This window comes from Ahaetulla prasina, chromosome 6 (assembly GCF_028640845.1).
Source record: "Ahaetulla prasina isolate Xishuangbanna chromosome 6, ASM2864084v1, whole genome shotgun sequence".
Taxonomy (NCBI): domain Eukaryota; kingdom Metazoa; phylum Chordata; class Lepidosauria; order Squamata; family Colubridae; genus Ahaetulla; species Ahaetulla prasina.
The window spans coordinates 41900770-41920000 of NC_080544.1; the positions used below are offsets into that span (position 1 = coordinate 41900770).

General features: G+C 37.3%; 1 protein-coding gene across 3 annotated transcripts in view; it reads right to left on the reverse strand.

Moving 5' to 3' along the window:
• MKI67 (marker of proliferation Ki-67) overlaps positions 1–16980 on the reverse strand; it is a 36354-nt gene extending 19374 nt beyond the window's left edge. Inside the window, exons 1-10 of one of the 3 annotated variants that reach the window (XM_058188724.1) lie at positions 16882–16980; positions 10119–10232; positions 8870–8951; positions 8651–8766; positions 8299–8368; positions 6598–6676; positions 3401–4627; positions 2590–2831; positions 624–939; positions 359–477 (exon numbers count right to left, since the gene is read on the reverse strand). In XM_058188724.1, coding sequence (XP_058044707.1) covers positions 359–477; positions 624–939; positions 2590–2831; positions 3401–4627; positions 6598–6676; positions 8299–8368; positions 8651–8766; positions 8870–8951; positions 10119–10210 — 2343 coding nt within the window. In that variant the 5' untranslated portion in view covers positions 10211–10232; positions 16882–16980. Of the gene's footprint in view, positions 1–358; positions 478–623; positions 940–2589; positions 2832–3400; positions 4628–6597; positions 6677–8298; positions 8369–8650; positions 8767–8869; positions 8952–10118; positions 10233–11719; positions 11803–16642; positions 16721–16881 lie in introns of those variants that run through there. The other 2 variants (XM_058188726.1, XM_058188725.1) reach the window with 2 other exon arrangements.
• Between the last annotated feature and the right edge of the window lie 2251 nt (positions 16981–19231).

Sequence of the window (19231 nt, forward strand, 5' to 3'; positions counted from 1 at the left end):
TCCTCAATTCTTTTTAATTTTAGAAATAGCAATTTAAAAAATGTGCATTCCTATCTTTATACTTCATCATGGCAATTTAGGTCATTTTCATTCTTCAAAATGATGCACTAATAGAACATACTGCCTTCAATTAAAGATCTTAAACTGTTTTAAAATAGGTTGAAACTACCCCATATCTTCTACTAAAACTGTTGACGATTTTCCATTAATAAAAGACAATTCTACCTAGAAATACTAGAGACAGAATTTAGGATTAACAAAGTATCAAAAGGATCTCCCCAGTATTTAGAATCCAGATTCTTGAAGTTGAGCACTTGGAAAAACGTTATTAATTATACAATTATCTGCTTTGCTATACCTTTGATGATTTTGAAGCCACTCTCTTCATTGATCTTGTTTTAAACACCTGTTTTGAAGCAGACTTCAGTTGCGCTTTTGGAACACCTTGTTTCACTACTTCTGCCCAAGACTTCACAACTAAAACAACAATTGTTGAAGATTATTCACCTTAATCATTTTTAATAAAATATCTGATAAATAATCAAGTTATACTGTGTTTTATACATAAAAGGTTTAATTCTGTTTTTGTAAATTATCTAGCAATAGATACAATTGTAACACACCCATCAAGTTGGCTTCAGAAGCACCACTTCGTCTTTTGGAGTGAATAGTACCCATAGTTCCACTTTTTCTACGTATAGAACTTCTCCTCAAAGTACAGGGTTTGCTCCTTCTTAATGATGAAGTGTCATTAGATACTGTTTTTTTAACTTCACTGAATAAGCTATTCATATGCATTTCTTGTGTAGTGGTTCCTTCACCCTGTGAAGATTGACTTGCAACATGAGGATCAGCGATACATTGTTGCCTCTGGGGCACACTATGTGAGTCAGCTTGCTTTGACACAATATTTTCATATTGCTTCCTCTCCAAGGAACCCTGTAGAAAAACAAATAGGTAACACACACACACACACACAAATATCAAACTTTAGATTTTGAACAAACAGCAATATCTATTTCCTTCAGAACTTCTCAGAAAAATGAATTGAACAATTAGGCATTCACAAAAAACCACAATACTTTGTAAAGGGTTGCCTTTGAAGTCTATAAGGACATTACAATTAGTCCAAAATAGGGTAGCATTTCTTAGGTTTCAATAATGGGAGCAGATCACACACACATTGAAGACCCTGCACTGGTTACAATTTGGCTCCAACCACAATTTAAAGAGCTGGTGTCAATATTCTTCATAAGTTGGAGCTTGAGTGTCTATTGAAGAGCCTCCTCTAACCAGATTTTATGCAACCTATTACATCCTTTAGGGAGGGGCTCTTATGGAAAGTGGATCCCTTCAGTAGATTTTAGGAAATTATTGAAAATTGAGAATTATTTTAACAGCATTTCAGTAATATCACCAGTGCCTTTTGCCATTCTTCTTTCCCACTTCAATTTTGGTTTTCCAATTTGAATTGTATTTTGTTTTCATTCTGGTTTTTTACTGTAACATTATAACCAATAATAGTAGAAAAAACTGTGATGGTACAAAAATCAAATAAAATCATAATACACTTAGCTCTAAACCTTTTTCATTTGCCAATTTTAATATAAACTAAAATTAACTTCTTTTCAAATCTATTACCTAGCTACTTTATGAAACTATGAAAATATGTGAAGCAATAGATAAAAAAGAAGTCAGCTATTTTTAGGCATTGTCCCATCTTGATCAGACCACAGATTTGGCCATTCTGGAGATGGTCTAGCAGTTTTTTGGAAGTAAATAATCCAGAGCAAGGAGTGTTTCATAGTCTAGCCCTGGAGTAGACTTTTTTGGAACTCTATCCCCAGAGACAGAACTTTCTGTATTACTTTCCAGGTATCTACAAACATTTCCAAGCTCTCCACTTTTCTGTGAAATAATTTTTTCAGAAATTTGCTTTCTCAAAAAAAAATTTGGTAAGCTTTAAAGATGTTATTATTTTGAAAATGCCCCAATTTAAAAATAAAAGTCAATAGTATAAATTCTGATTTCAAACATCTCATGTAAAGCTACATGTGTAGATCATCCACAGTAACCAAAGATGGCTACTTGTATCTCTGCTGGAGAGTATTTCATTTTTTTTAACAGAATGTGAAATATTTACCCAATTTTGTTTTGGGAGTTTCTAACAATAAAATAGGGATAAATATTTTATCAACAGATTTATCAATTTTATTTATTACATTTATTTGCTACCCATCTCGCCGCTACACTACTAATTGTCTAATTTTTAAATAGAAAAGAAACATTCAGGTGCAATATAACACCAACTCCTCGCAGAAAGAATTCTAGGGGAATATTTAGATGTATTAAGAAGTGCAGAGCTTATATTCCTCCACCCAAAAATATTTTTAAATTTTATATGACTTAAAATTTCTGATCGTTTTAACATATTTGTACAGATACATTATTTAAAATACAAAGTTTTCAGTATGAAGAATAGTGAAATATAGACAAACATATGTATATATATTGTGGGATCAAGAGCAATTCTTTGGTTGAAATGTAAATATTCCTAGCAATCAGTTGTTCCATCCATCAATCACATACCTGTGTTACAGACTGCCTTAATTCTGCAGCTTTTTTCAGAACTGCTCGTGGTGAGTTTCCAAATGGCATACTTAGTCTTGCTGGAATGGCCCCCTTTTTAAGTGGCGAGTTTGGAGGTAAGCGCTTATCAAAGAGTTCTGGACTGAGTTGGCCACCAAAAGACACTCTCTTCCTCTTTCCAAGTGATTGGACTAGAAAATCTAGTTCTGTACCTCTACGCTTTTGAGGTGATTTCTTAGCATCTATAAACGAAGAGTAAATTATAGCAAAGTGAACACAATGGCTTTCAACAATTAAAAAGTTTGTGCTGAGAATACAATTGCTTAATTAAAAAAAATAAACTTAAATTTACTTTTTACACTTTTGATTAAAAAGTTTGTGCTGAGAATACAATTGCTTAATTAAAAAAAATAAACTTAAATTTACTTTTTACACTTTTGACTGTTTTGTTGTTGTTATTGTTAACTGTTTCCTAATACGATTTGATTGCTTATTTGTTCCCTATGACTATCATTAAGTGCTGTACCTTATGATTCTTGACAAATGTTATCTTTTCTTTTATGTACACTGAGAGCATATGAACCAAGACAAATTCCTTGTGTGTCCAATCACACTTGGCCAATAAAGAATTCTATTCTATTCTATTTTCGTGTCAATATTTTCAATCATAACTAAGGCACTAACATATATTTCTAGTAACAATGTCAAACAAGCCAATTAACTGACAGAAAAAATAAGCTGGTAATTTTTTTTATCTTAACCAAAGTTACCGAAGACAGCAAATAGCAATGATAATTTTTTGGTTATTTACCTGACTTTTTATTAAGCAGACATAACACATTCATTTCAGCAACAGCATTAACCGTGGCTGATGTTAGAACTCTGCTTTCATAACTGGAAAAAGTAGGTGTATCATTTTTCATATTAACATTCTGCTCATTGTTTTCTGTTCCTAGTTTTTTATTTTCATTTGTAGGATATTCTGTTTCCAAGGTTTTTTCAGGAATCTCCTTTGCCATTATTTCACTGGTTTGGGAAAGATCTGCAGGGATTATTGGTTCTTTATCTATTGCCTCTGTATAAGAAAATTCATTTGAAATAGTTTTTAGTTCAATGTTGTTATTGCAGTTTTCACCAGTATTAAGATGAAGTGAACTGAAAACAGTACTAGAATTTCCATCTTCTGAATCTTTCAGATTTAGCGCTGTTTCTGTGACCAGTTCTCTATTTTCATTTGTTTTAGAATATATACTTTCAATCAAAATATCAGATTCATGCTCCTGCCCACAAACTTGTACAGGGCACTCTTTCATTTCTCCAGAGCTCTTCATTCTGTTCAGTGAATCTATTTCAACCACTGTCCTTCTGGACTTGGAAGATCTTCGAGACTTTCTAGAACATGGAGTGGAATAATTTTGAGTACTCCCCTGGCTAGGCTTTGTTTTGGGCAAAGTATTTTCTACAGATGTGAAAGCATCTGTTACGTTAACTTTATTAAGGCACTTGGCCTTTTCTGCATAGTCCAATGACAGTATACATGATTCAGAGAAATGCTGTCCGCTCTGCTGATTGGCTTTAAAATGTGCATACTTTCCCAGTTCATTATCTTCTATGTTCTTAAAATCTGACTGATTTGTACCTCCACATTCTCGTTTCTGTTGTATATCACAATTTTGAGTGCTTGATGATTTTTCAGAGTTCTTCTCTTCAAATGTTGGCATTGCACTTGCTACAATATCATGCTTTCCTTGAATTTTACTGTCTTCAGATTGTTCAGCTTTAGTTAACTTTGCTCGACTCATTGCAGATCTCCTAGATCTTGAGTGAAATACATCTTCCAGCAAGGTCTCATTACCAGTATTTTCCTTTACATTGCCTGTGCCATCTTCATGCTTCATTAATTCATAAAGTTTGCTAAAAGGAGACAATTCATTTGCTTTCTCAGTGCTGTACATTTTGTACTTAAATTCAGATGTGCTGTATTGTTTTTGAAGTCTTTTCTCATTTCTTTTAGGAGAGCAAATTTCAAATTTCTTGCCTACAAGAATATGAAACAGGCAGTTTTTAAAATCTATTTTCTTGAAAAAAGTTAAAACTATTTTTGAAGCTTTATACAGATAAAGTACTAATCAGAAAGTAATTTTTGAAGAATTAAATAGACATTTATAAATTCTTAGAAAAAAGCATCTCTTTTCAAAGCAGTCAATTTTTTTCCAGCTTCAAGTAACAGCTTTGTAAACTGCTTCCAACAATATCCACATGCTTGTGACTGCCCACTTTGAAACTTTTCTCAATGGTCTAAAAACCGTTTAGGAAGCAACTGCATGAACCTGCAAAAATATGTGACTACTTTAGAGATCTTAAAAGATGTGCTTTGGACAGATCTGCATACATTACAATTTACCTCCTTCAAAAGACTTGCACAATTCTATTAAGTTCAACAAATCAAAACTTATAGAACCGAACTTTTATTTGTAATTGCCTAACAATATAGTATACATGCAAGCATATTCTTTGTAATTTTCCAAATCACTTTCCCTTACCTTAAACATGGTTCTAATCAGCTAACTTTAAGGAATAGATGTGTTCATAAATTATTTTATGAAAGTTACTTAATGGACAAGAAAATATATAGGTCACTCTCCAAAATGTAATCAAGCTGTGAAATATTTTTTCTAATATATTTTTAAGACTAGCCTGTTTCTCAACTCTTAATTATCATGGTTTAGAGTATAGGGTGAGATCATCAGTGGTTTCGGTGTGAGGTACCAGCTGTATGCTGATGACACTCAGCTGTACTTTTCCACACCGGACCACCCCAATGAAGCTATCGAGGTGTTGTCCCGGTGTCTGGAGGCCGTACGGGTCTGGATGGGGAGAAACAGGCTCAAGCTCAATCCCTCCAAGACGGAGTGGCTGTGGATGCCGGCATCCCGGTACAGTCAGCTGCAGATGGACGGCTGTCTTTTGAAGACCATTTGACGGCCGTCTCCAGGAGAGCCTTTCACCAGGTTCGCCTGGTTCGCCAGTTGCGCCCCTTTCTAGACCGGGATGCCCTGTGCACGGTCACTCATGCTCTCGTGACATCTCGGCTGGACTACTGCAATGCTCTCTACATGGGGCTCCCCTTGATGAGCACCCGGAGACTCCAGGTAGTTCAGAATGCAGCTGCGCGGGTGATAGAGGGAGCCCCTCGTGGCTCCCATGTAACACCTCTCCTGAGCAGACTGCACTGGCTGCCTGTGGTTTTCCGGGTGCGCTTCAAGGTAATGATCTTCAAAGCGCTCCATGGCATAGGGCCGGGTTATTTACGGGACCATCTGCTGCCACCGAATGCCTCCCACCGACCTGTGCGCTCTCACAGAGAGGGACTCCTCAGGGTGCCGTCGGCCAGGCAGTGCCAACTGGCAACGCCCAGGGGAAGGGCCTTTTTTGTGGGGGCTCCCGCCCAGGGGAAGGGCCTTTTCTGTGGGGGCTCCCACCCTCTGGAACGAGCTTCCCCCAGGACTTCGTCAACTTCCTGACCTTCGGACCTTCCGCCGCGAGCTTAAGACACATCTATTCATTTGCGCAGGACTGGACTAGGATTTTAAATTTTTAAATGACTAAATTTTAGCTTTGGTTTTAATTGGGTTTTATTATTTATATCTTATTTTAAATATTTGGCCTTTATAATAAGTTTTTTAGATGAATGTTTTTATCTTGTATATTTGTGTGTTTTTACATGGCTGTACACCGCCCTGAGTCCTTAGGGAGATAGGGCGGTATAAAAATACGAATAAATAATAATAAATAATAATAATAATAATAATACTCAGAAACTGGGTCACTAAAGGTCTCAGAAAACAATTCATCAATTAAACCAAATCCATATATGTATTTTAAAAGCAAATTTCTAATGCTGCTTTCATTTGTTTTACCGCTCAGTACTAAACACATTCTTTTTATTAATAAAAAGTCATTAATACGATGAAGCATTTATAGAAAAAGAACAAAAAAATTACCAACCAGTAATAGGAGAACTTTTGTAATCTGAGTTTTGTGGGTGCAGCAAGTCCGTCTGTTGCATATGCTGAACATGAAGAATCTGTAAAATTAAACACAATGCAATAGAACAAGGAATTTAATACTTCTTTTAAGCTTGCCATTTTTCTTGTAAAATAAGTTTCCACTGGTGATTTCTTAGAATGATTGAAAGATAATGCAGTATTTCATTCACCTCTTATCTGAAGCCAAGACTACTAACTATGCAATCTATAATTGACAGGACTAAGTCAACACTAGAATTTTGAATTGAATTTTAGAATTCAATATGGACATCCATTGGGTAAACCATTACTATGCTTTCCAAAACTCATGAGCTTTCCAGAAACTAATGGACCCCCTACTTCAAAAGTTCTATGTATAACAACTAATTATTTACAGTGAAAGAAATATTTATAATAGTTCTCTGAACATTAAGTGCTGTGCAGATACATCATGTAGAACAGCGGTTCTCAACCTGTGGGTCGCGACCCCATTGGGGGTCGAATGACGATTTGCCAGGGGTCGCCTAAGACCATTGGAAATATGGGAAGTATACTTGCGAGTCGAAGAATCGCGAATTCGGCTTCAGGCGCAATGAATTAAGAGAGAGAAATCTTTGCTGTGATGTCTCCCTCTCAAGCCATCTGCAATCACTCCCAATCACTAGCCTAATCTGACTTCAGGCACGATAAACTTAATAGGGGAGGAGTCTCCACTTTAATGCCTCTGTCCTTAAGGCAATCGCAAGCAGTTCAGATCGCTAGCCAATATGGCTTCAGGCGTGATAAATTAAAAAAAAAATTGCCGCTTTCCCCCCCCTTTTGCTGCTGCTGAGACGCGCTGAGATCGCTGCCTAAAAAAAATAATTTTACGGTTGGGGTCGCCACATCATGGGGAGTTGTATTAAAGGGGTCGCAGCACTATAAAGGTTGAAAACCACTGATGTAGAATCTAAGGCTGCAATACAGTAATACCACTGAGGAAAATTCTGTCAGAGATTAAGCAGCGTAACTAGTATTATGCAATAAACCCAGGAGCTGTAACAGTACCCAGCACACAAGCCTTTTAGTATAATTTGTTTGATATAACAAATTCCAGTTAAGATTAGATTCTGTACATACTTTATGAAAACTAATGCCACTCTGTCTAGATCTCAATGACACATTTATTGTCTTGCCTTTCAATATTCAATATTCCACTTATATGAAATCTCAGTTTAACAGACCTCAACATAAAACATTACAATGTTTTATGTAACTGACATAATTTGATTAAAATAATGTAAATCAAGACTTAACAGTCTTCTCCCTCTTCTTAAATTACCCATTAAATTAAACCTTTAATGGATTCATTTTAATATCTATTTTTAAGTTCATCTTAAGATCTTACAGGTTTTCTTTTACTTTCAATTGGATAACCTAACCCAACTCATGATAAAGTAGAGAAACTATTAATAATCTTTCATAGATCAAATGTCAATTTACAGCACCAATTCACTTTCTTTTTTCTTGTAGAAAACATGAGCGGCAGACCAGAGAAAATGTCTTAATTTTCTAAAGTGAAATGTAACTGATAATGACCAATTACTAAATCAAGCCAAAGAGTAAGATACAATTTATAAATTTCTACATTTTATTATTGTCCCCCTCCCCAAACTAAGAAAAACAATGATTTCTATTTTACCTGTAATGTTTCCTTCTCTTGAGATCTAGAAAGTCTCTTCTGAGGAAATGATGAAGGTGGATATTCAAATCTATTCAAGTACAAAGATTGCTTAAATTAAAATTAAGCCAACTTTTTAAGTTACTGTATTAAGACTTTAAGAAGTTATTAAATCCACTTTATTCAAAATTATTAGTGTTTTCCTCTAGTAAAGTACAGTTTTAGACTAATAGTTTAGTTACTCTTTACATAATCTGTTTTCCTGTTTGGGGAGTTTTCCTAACAATCAAATTATTCTAAAATTTCTTTGATCTTTAGGTTTCTAAAAAGCACTATTTCTAGCATACCCATATTTGCTTATATTGTTACATACCTGAAAGAACGATCAATAATTGTCAGTATATCTCCATGTTTTAAGTGTGTGGGATCTTGAAAGAGATTCCCATTTAACTGTGTTGGATTCGCCGAACTCAAGTTAAACAGCACTGCCTAAAAATACATAGGAATAAAATATATATATCCAGATCCATGAATAAAGCACAAGTACCAGAAATAATAGGATTGAATACGTACCAAAAGTAATAATACATACCTCTTTATTTTCATTGACTTCAATTTTACAATGTTCTTTAGAAACTTGAGGAAGCTGGATTCGAATATCACATTCTTTTTTCCTTTAAAATATAAAATTATTACAAGATTATTAGTTCAAATTATATAACTAGATGTTCTTATATAGACATATCTTAAAATATATTGTGATCTCTAAATCTCTAATTCATTTCCACCTAGTATAAGGCAATGCAGCTGTTGCTAAAGATAATAGTAATAATAGTAACAGAGTTGGAAGGGACGTTGGAGGCCTTCTAGTCCAACCCCCTGCCCAGGCAGGAAACTCTACACCATCTCAGACAGATGGTAATCCAACATTTTCTTTAAAATTTCCAGTGTTGGAGCATTCACAACTTTTGCAGGCAAGTTGTTCCACTTATTAATTGTTCTAACTGTCAGGAAATTTCTCCTTAGTTCTAGGTTGCTTCTCTCCTTGATTAGTTTCCATCCATTGCTTCTTGTTCTGCCCTTACGTGCTTTGGAGAATAGTTTGACTCCCTCTTCTTTGTGGCAACCCCCTAAGATATTGGAATATTGCTATCATGTCTCACCGAGTCCTTCTTTTCATTAAACTAGACATACCCAGTTCCTGCAAAATTCTTCATATGTTTTAGCCTCCAGTCCCCTAATCATCTTTGTTGCTCTTCTCAGCACTCTTTCTAGAGACTCAACATCTTTTTTACATCGTGGCGACCAAAACTGAATGCAATATTCCAAGTGTGGCCTTACCAAGGCATTATAAAGTGGTATTAACACTTCACGTGATCTTGATTCTATCCCTCTGTTTATGCAGCCCAGAACTGTGCTGGCTTTTTTGGCAGCTGCTGCACACTGCTGGCTCATATATAAATGGTTGTCCACTAGGACTTTAAGATCCCTCTCGCAGTTACTACTATTGAGCAAGGCACATGCAAGGTACTCAGAGTTACTACTATTGAGCAAGGTAGATACAGAGACAACCTGATTTTTAGATTAAATTTTAAGAACGTCTAAAATAAATGGTTAGGTTTTTGATTAGACGAATGTCTTGCATAAATAATATACACTGAAGCAGATCAAATCCATTATGTGACATACACTGCACGTCTAAAGAAATTATAGAAGAGTCAAATGAAGGAATCCAGGAAAGTAAGTTATGACACTACCTAAAACTGCTACAAAAAGGACATACATCAAAATTACATAATGAAATCCTACACAAATAAACCCGTACCAATTTAAAGTCTTACCTTCCAAACAAACAAGAGTTTGCAGTGAGCGGAAAATGAGTTCCATCAGTCCCATTTCTCCTAATAACAACAATTTTCCCCAAAAACGGCATTTTTAATTTGTATATCTTAACTCTAAGGAAAAAAATAAATAAAATTATTGCAGATTTCAACACATCTCGATGACCATATGTGTAAATTTCATGGTTGTGCATATTGTTTGCTACTATTTTGTTTGCTCCCATTTTTTAATAAAAAAAATTACATTATATTATAACTACAGGAAAAATGTGTTTTAAATCTATAATGGACTTCCAGCTGTCATAAAGCATTGTGCCACATCCCTTGGTCATGTGATCTGGGTGCTGGGCAACTTATTTGCACTTATGAACAGTTGCCAAGTGTCTTGGTCATCATCTACAATCTTCTGGCTTCCCCAGAAAGTCAATGAAGACTTACTTTAACAGTAATTTGTTTATAATTATAATTTGTTTATAACTATTTAGATGAGTAGTACAAGCAAAAAAATCAAGAGGGAAAAAGAAAAAAAATTAATCTATTAATGCAATGTAGAAGGATTAATGCAGTCTACAAAACTTCTTCTTTGGACTGGAACTTAAATTTATTCATTTTATTATCTTACATCTTAAATTAGATGTAGATTACATGGAATAGAATTACAGTTAGCAATATCAGCTGCTTTAAATATTAGGTGGGTATTCCCTATGCCAGATTAATGTTTTCTGGAATGAGAATGCAACCTAGGACAGAGTAGTAGGTAGACTACATGCTGCTTCCCAATTAACTATTTTGACAGACTTTACTGGGTTTGGACCTTGAGAGTCTACTGACCAGGTGAACTTGGATTTCATGCCTCCTGGAGCTGGGAGGCTAGCTTGTGACATCAGAAAAAGAGCAGGGGAATTGAGAAGCAGGCCAATGTGCAGTGTGAGTAGCTAACTCTTTTCTCAGAATGGTTTTATTTTATATGGAAGCTGGTATAAAACCAGTATTGTTCAACAACAGAGTAAAATATCCTGCAATGTGGGCAAATTAGAGTTTGTATCGCTGACACCAGCCAATTTCAGATTGAAACCTTTGGGAAGTCGATTTGAAAAAAACAGTAGCCAAATTCAAGCATAAAGCCATTCAGACCTACCTATAACACTCTTAAGCTACAGTATTGTGTGATATCTGCTGGAAAATGTCACTACCAATAATCGTATACCACATAATGGATATTGTCCTACATCAAAAACCCTCCTAACACAGTTCTCACGGAAGTACAAGTCTCAGAGAACTGCCATTTATCTCATAAAGCATAAAACCAGTTCATTCATTAGTTGTCTCTCTTTCGTCTCAAGCCACGATTTAAGTTCTCCTTTTTAGATCGTACGTTAGCAAAAATAAATTCTTTTGTTAGTCTTAAGATCAGTAGGCATCCTGTCAAGGGCCACGTGCGAACTAAGCTCCGCTAAACAAACCAAGGAACCAACAAGCCCATTTCTTTAAATATCCTGCACCCTCCAGCCCATTTCCACTGCTCTCCAGCATGAGCACCAACGCGGACCCCAGCCTCCCTTGCACAGGCGCCGTTCTCACCCGGACCAAAAGCCCCTCACCTGCCCTGAGCGTTCCCCGCCAACGGCACACCCGGAGTCCCTCTCGCTTCAGAGGCGGCAGCACCACCGCGCGCGCGCGCGCCAAGTCTTCCCTTCCGCTCATTCAAACCGCCCAACTCCTCCCCCGCCCTCAGAGGCAGTTGCAGCGTCGCGTGTATCCTTCCGCCGACTCTCGAGACTGCGCCGGGTGGCCAACAGTTAATTCTCCCTTCCTCTGACCGACCGCATTACCTGAATCTTCGCACGTTCGTTTGCAAATCCAGACCTTGGTCAGCCCCGGAGCTTCTTAAGCGAAAGCATCGTATTTCTATCTTATCACCACCTGTGAATTTAGTTTTCAAAAGCGGTCGGCGGACTCTGATTGGTCATTGTATAGTGATGTCAGTGCAAAGGTAATCCAATAGGGAGGGAGTCCGGATGGACTTCAATTTTTAAACATACCGTACAAGATAGAAGACGGTGGTATATGCCATGGGCAGATACTATTGTTTTAGAGGGTTACGCCCATGAAATTTAAATTTATCCAATAGTAAGTCCTGTTACTATTTTGGCAGCCTTACTTGCAAAATACCTGGTGTTATTAAGCCCAAAATGCCATTCGGAACATTGCGACATTAAAGAAATAAACTATTTCCCCCTTGTTCGACACAACCATCCATTTTTGTTGTCTCAGGAGGGCTCCTTCGACGTAGTCAAAGCCAATTAACACAGGAGTAACAGGATTTATTTGAGCAAAGCAAGCATACAAAAATGTTCTAGAGCATGCACATCATTAAGTCTTAGATGTTTCCCATCCTACTGTAAAAGTTACAGCATAGTAATAGGAATCTGGAACGAACTTTTCCTTGAGCACCTCTCTATCCTACAGAAATGATCTTATTGCTTTAGCAGTTTCCTCTAGCACTCCTCCGTATAGTCAACTCCATGTATATCATCTAACATGTCTTTGTAACTAAGCCTCTTCTCTGTCCTCTTAACTTATCAAAGGCAAACATCAGTTGGATTTTTCCCTTTATACATGATTAAGGCCTCTCATTGGGTGAAAGAAGGCTGGATCCAATCAGTAATCAATGCCTCTTTGAGGATTTGGGAAGTCTCCTCAGCTTACAGAACCTACTTCAAGAGCAATAGTGGTTGTGGCTAAGATCTTTCACACAAAACGTGTGTACAAAATGTGGCAACCTTGACAGTGGCACTGGCCGTGTCCTTGATTTCTGGATGCAATCCAGATTATCTGACATATTGCCTTCTCTTGTATTCATCTATCTGTCCAACTTAATCAAATAGTCAACTACTTCGAGGTCCCACTCCTATAGGATTATCACTTATAATTATAATAACTTACCAAATTTGCAGATGATACCAAGATGGGAGAAATAGCTAACACCCTAGAAGATAGGCTCAAGATCCAGATGGATCTTGACAGACTTGAACACTGGGTCCTATCTAAGAAAATGAAATTCAATCTAGAGAAAAGTCAAGTCCTACACTTAAGTAAGAAAAACCAAAAGTACACATATAAACTGGTTGAAACCAGGCTTAATAGCAGTGTCTGTGACTCTGGACTCTTGGAGTCCAGAGTATCTTGGACTCTTAGTGAACAACCAGCTAAATATGAGCCAGGATTGTATAGCGGCAGCCAAAAAAAGCCAGTGCAATCCTAAATTGCATCAACAGAGGGATACAATCAAGATCAAGTGAGGTACTAATACCACTCTATAAAACCCTAGTAAGACCACACCTAGAGTACTGCATCCAGTTTTGGTCACCACACTATAAAAAAGATGTTGAGACTCTAGAAAAGCCAAGTCCTACACTTAAGTAAGAAAAACCAAAAGTACACATATAAACTGGTTGAAACCAGGCTTAATAGCAGTGTCTGTGACTCTGGACTCTTGGAGTCCAGAGTATCTTGGACTCTTAGTGAACAACCAGCTAAATATGAGCCAGGATTGTATAGCGGCAGCCAAAAAAAGCCAGTGCAATCCTAAATTGCATCAACAGAGGGATACAATCAAGATCAAGTGAGGTACTAATACCACTCTATAAAACCCTAGTAAGACCACACCTAGAGTACTGCATCCAGTTTTGGTCACCACACTATAAAAAAGATGTTGAGACTCTAGAAAAAGTGCAGGAGAGCAACCAGGAATAGGGGTCTGGAGACTAAAACATATGAAGAAAAGTTACAGGGACTAGGCATGGTTAGTCTAGGAGACATGATAGCAGTACTCCAATATTTGAGGGGCTGCCACAGAGGGGGGGGGGTCCAAGCTATTTTCCAAAGCACCTGAAGGCCAGACAAGGAAAAATGGATGGAAACTGACCAAGGAAAGATTCAACCTAGGAACTTTCTGATAGTGAGAACAATCAATCAATGGAACCGCTTGCCTTCGGAAGTTGTGGGAGCTTCATCACTTGAGATTTTCAAGAAAAGATTGGACTGCCATTTGTCAGAAATGGTGTAGGGTCTCCTGCTTGAGCAGGTGTTAGACTAGATGACCTATAAGGTCCCTTCCAACTATTAATCTGTGGAATCTTTGGAAGCTGATATTTTCAGTAATCTCATGATTCCAGGTATTCCCTCCCAGCAGAGATTCACTCAGCCTTGTTCCTTTTCAGCTTTAGGAAAACTTTCCAGTATTCAGAACTGAGTGATGTACAAACCGATTGATTGAATAATTAAATAGAACATTGTGAAACACATGCTCTTATGGTTGCTAAATACTGGCGTAACAGGTGTGAATTTTTTGACTTTTAAGTCATTTGAAAAGCAGTGTCTTTAATTGTTGCAAGTATTTGATTTCAGAGTCATCATTAATCTATCTTTACACTCTGGATTACTTACTTTTGCACCCTTTTGCTCATGAAGACTTCTTCAAGCACATTCAAAAATGCAAACAATATTCTACAATAGTGGACCAGCTAACCTTAGGTGATTTTATACTCTTTGCATGCTCTTGGTTCCTACTGATGTGGATGCCTTTATGTATGAGATTGTATCATCTTCAAATGTTATCTGAATTCCTCCCAATCTACTGAGCAAAGAATGAATAGAAGGCACATGCAGATCTAAAGTCTAGATCCACTATCAATGTTGCTATCTCTCTCTCCCACATCCATTCCCCAGTCTGTTTTTTAATTTTCCACAGGGTTATATTAAGGCATAAACAGCAAATTTATTTCAAAATAAGCAAACTATTGCTTAACACAATGTAAGCTGCCCTGAGTCTTCGGAGAAGGGCAGGATATAAGTTCAAATAAAAAAACCATGTTTATATTATGTATTTATGAATTGACTAGAATTTAGCATTTTATCAGAAAATATTCGTACTGTGAAAGAAATTGAAAGAGTTGCATCATGTATGAAAAATTAAAACAAAATGTTACCCTCATATTTCTTTGTGTAGTCCACTGGAACAAAACCTCAATGTCAGAAATATTCTAAGCAAATAAACACTAGAAACATTTTGTTTTATTATTTATTTATTTATTATTTAAACTTTTATACCGCCATTCTCCGAGGACTCAGGGCAAATAATGTGAACTTAAAACAAGCCCCCTGCTATGACTTTACCAGTTTTCAGATAGTACTACTGAATACACTTCCATTCTAATAAAACTTTTTTTTAAATTTGATTTTTAAAAATACGCAACTTGGAAGAAATTTTTAAATGTTCAAAGCAACAGCCAGTTAGCCCAGCAAAAAGCAATTTAAATTACACTGATAGAGCTTAAGAATAATTGAAAACATTTCCTTCTCTCTGGCAATACAGTCCTGCTTCTTGTATTATAACATCTATGCAAGCTTTCAAATGTAATAAAAATTAATTCAGATACAATTTGACATAATTGTCTTGACTTGATGATGAAGCAGTATATGAAATTTGTTAACAAATGTGTTCCAAGCCATTTTTTTCGTTGGATCTTCAGGCCAGCCAAAATGTACAAAAGCAAGCATGTAGCTTTATTTTCAGAACAAAACCTCTATCAACCTCATTAGCAATATTAAAAATACATAAACAGCATTTTCATTTTTACAGACTATTGGGGGGGGGGGGAACCATGAAAATGTACTTCCAAGGAGATGACATCACATTTACCCATAAACTGAAGTTTGCTTTAAATTCTCAGTAGCAAAAAATATAAAAAATCTTGTTTATTCACAGGCCAAATGCAACACCTGAAACATCCTTAGTCGTTTTATTTAACGTGGAGTTGATATAAAACCGGCATTGCTCTTAAGACCAGGTAAAACTTTCTACAATATGGGCAAATTAAACTAAGCTTGGAAATGCTAACTGAAAATTAGATTTTTATGATTTAATAGACCACTAGGCAGGATAAAGCCGTTTAAAGCTACATGTGCCGATTTCTGCTGGAGAATATAATAATCGTATACCACAACACAGAAACTGTCCTACATCAAAACCTCGTCTCCTCCTAACGCAGCGTTCACCAAACTGCATGATTCAAAGAACAGTAAGAATCACTGCCATTTATCTCAAAAGGCACAAAACCAGTTCGTTCATTTGTTGTTCCTCTTCTGCTTTCGTCTCAAGCCAACAATTTAAAATATCTTTTTTAGATCGTAAGTTAAAATAAATATTTTTCTTAGATATAGTCTAAGATCTGCAGATGCCCCGTCCATGAGCCATGGAACGAGGTTATCTGCAGATGTTGGACTATATCTAAGAAAAGGATTTACTTTTGCTAACGTACGCTCTTAAAAAAAAGGCTAATTTAAATCGCCACGTGCGAGCTAAACTCCGCTAAACAAACCAAGGAACCAACAAGCCCCCCCCCTTTTCTTTAAATATCCTGCACCCAGCCCATTTCCACTGCCCTCTAGCATGAGCGCCAACGCGGACACCAGCCTCCCTCGCACAGGCGCCGTTCTCACCCGGACCAAGAGCCCCTCACCTGCCCTGAGCGTTCCCCGTCAACGGCACACCCGGAGTCCCTCTTGCTTCAGAGGCAGCACCACCGCGCGCGCCCCAAGTCTTCCCTTCTGCTCATTCAAACCGCCCAACTCTTCACCCACCCAACTGTTCACCCGCCCTCTGAGGCAGCCTCACGTGTATCCTTCCGCTGACTCTCAAGATTGTGCCCGGGCGGCCGACAGTTAATTTCCCCTTCCTCTCTGTGAGGGACGGCATTACCTGAATCTTCGCGCGCTCCTTTGCGGATCCAGACCTTGGTCAGCCCTGGACCTTCTTAAACGCAAGCATCGCACTTCTATCACCTCCCGTGAATTTGGTTTTTCAAAAACAGTCGGCGGACTCTGATTGGTCACTGTATAGTGATGTCAGCGCAAAAATAATCCAATAAGGAGGGAGCCCGGACGGACTTCAATTTTTAAACATACCGTAGGATAGACAGGGATTCCCCCCCCCCCCCATCTGTGTGGCGTTACACTTACTTTTACTATTTTGAACGAGAGGCTCCGTATTGTGGCAATCTATTTTTGTTTTGTTAAGAATGCTCCACAAAAATTCTCTGAAGCAATTAGTAAAGAGAGATATTATCTGGATTGCATAATACTGAGTATTGGCGTCCCCACGTTTACATTTTAGACGGTGAAATCATAAGTAGTTTTTGAGCACCAATTTTTTTTTTTTTAAATGCCAATGCTATTATAAGTTTTATACTTGTTTACAGAATCGCTGTATGTATTCCTATTAATACATTTAAGGAGCCCTTTTGGTCTTTTCCAGTCCCAGGGTAACGAGATAACATTTTTCTAGAATGGCTATCCTATGGTGAAATCACAAACTAAATACAATGGGAGGTGGTATTTACAGCAAGGAAGAAAGGGAGGAAATGGATTTCTTCAAAGTCTAATTTTCTAGTCTCTAGATCAGTGATAGCTAACCTTTTCTGGACTGAGTGCCCAAAGCGCATCCGAACCCCCAAAATGCAATGCACACACGGCCCCATGGATACGCCCCCTGCATGCCCCCACACATGCAGACTTGCCCCCACATGTGACCAACCCACCCCCACTTGTGCACATGGCCCGCTGCACACGCCCCGTCCCACGGCAGTGACCCGAAGACCAGCTGGCTGGTGGGAGGCATGTGTGTATGCACAGCAGAGCTGAACAGGGGCGGTGGCTCGCATGCCCACAGAGAGGGTGCTGTGTGCCATCTCTGACACACGTGCCATAGGTTCGTCATCACAACTCTAGATTATCACTTTTATAGCACAATTGTTACTCTTCCCTCCATGTTTTTAAATAGTCTTCCCCTTTCTCAGGACTGATTTCAGTCGGTGGTAGTTGGGGAGAATAGATGCTGCCTTTGGCGCATCTATGTGGGGAACTGCAGGATTTGGTACTCTCTTATCTTCTATTTAATGTCTGCATAAGGTCTCTGGGTGAGCTTCTTTGCCAAGGGGTGAAGTCCACATTATGCAGTTTTCTTCCCTGGAAGAGAGGTTATTTCCAGCTCTTTCAACATTCAGAAGTCTCTTAAAACTCTGCTATGCCATTAGGTCTGAGATTCCAAGAAATCTTGCAATGGTTCGCTTACTGCCGTTAAAGTCATTTCTTTCTTTTGTGCTTTTGTTATAGTATTTGTAGTTTTTATTTTTGTTTTTAACACATTTTCTCCTTTTAGTACAGTACCAAGTCATTCTGTATTTTTGTGAGTTGGACAGGTATAAAAATATGATTTAAAAAAATGTGATAAGTACTGTTTTACATATGAATACATGGGAAACTTTTGTTTTGGATTTACATATATGAATTTCTTACAGGAACATTGAACTACTTTTCTTTCAGACTTGGAGATACAAACTGTCTCAGATGTGTTAATAAAGCTGTATGACCAAAGGTGATCAAGCCTAATGCTTCCAATTAACAGCTCTAATTGCCATTGCAACCAGGAGCTCCCATTAAGACTTCAAAATTCCTATCTATTAGCTATAACTGTTTGCTTCCTCACTTATTAACTGTTGTTTTAGGATTTTCTTGCTCTTTTCTCACTTCCTTTTTACAGTTATTGTATTCTCAGTCTTTTAATTGTGTTTGGACTTGGACAATAAATAAATGTGATTGATTTTCTAATATATTTTTGAAGGTAGAGTAAATATAGTATTCAAAGGCAAAGAGGTGCCTATCAGTTTTTACCTCAGTGTGTGTCATTCATGACAGAAGATTTTATTGGACAGAATCACTTTGGTTTTATAAAGCAAGTATGAATTATGCATTCAGAAAGTTTGCAAAATGAAACACTCAAGGTTTTTCTACAAAAATAATGGGATACGTTAGCTGTAGTTATCACATCAAAACAAAAATATCTATACACATGCTTACAAATTGATTTGTTTGGCCTAGAGAGTAGTGAATTGACTTCCAAATATTGTCAACATTGTGTACCATATATTTTTAAAAAAGAGTTCAATATGCCATTCTTTTTAATGAGGCTAGTTAGGCAGTATGGTATAGTTCAAATCAGGGGTGGGTTCTACTTACCTTTACTGCCGGTTCGCATCGTGCCCTGCGCTTCT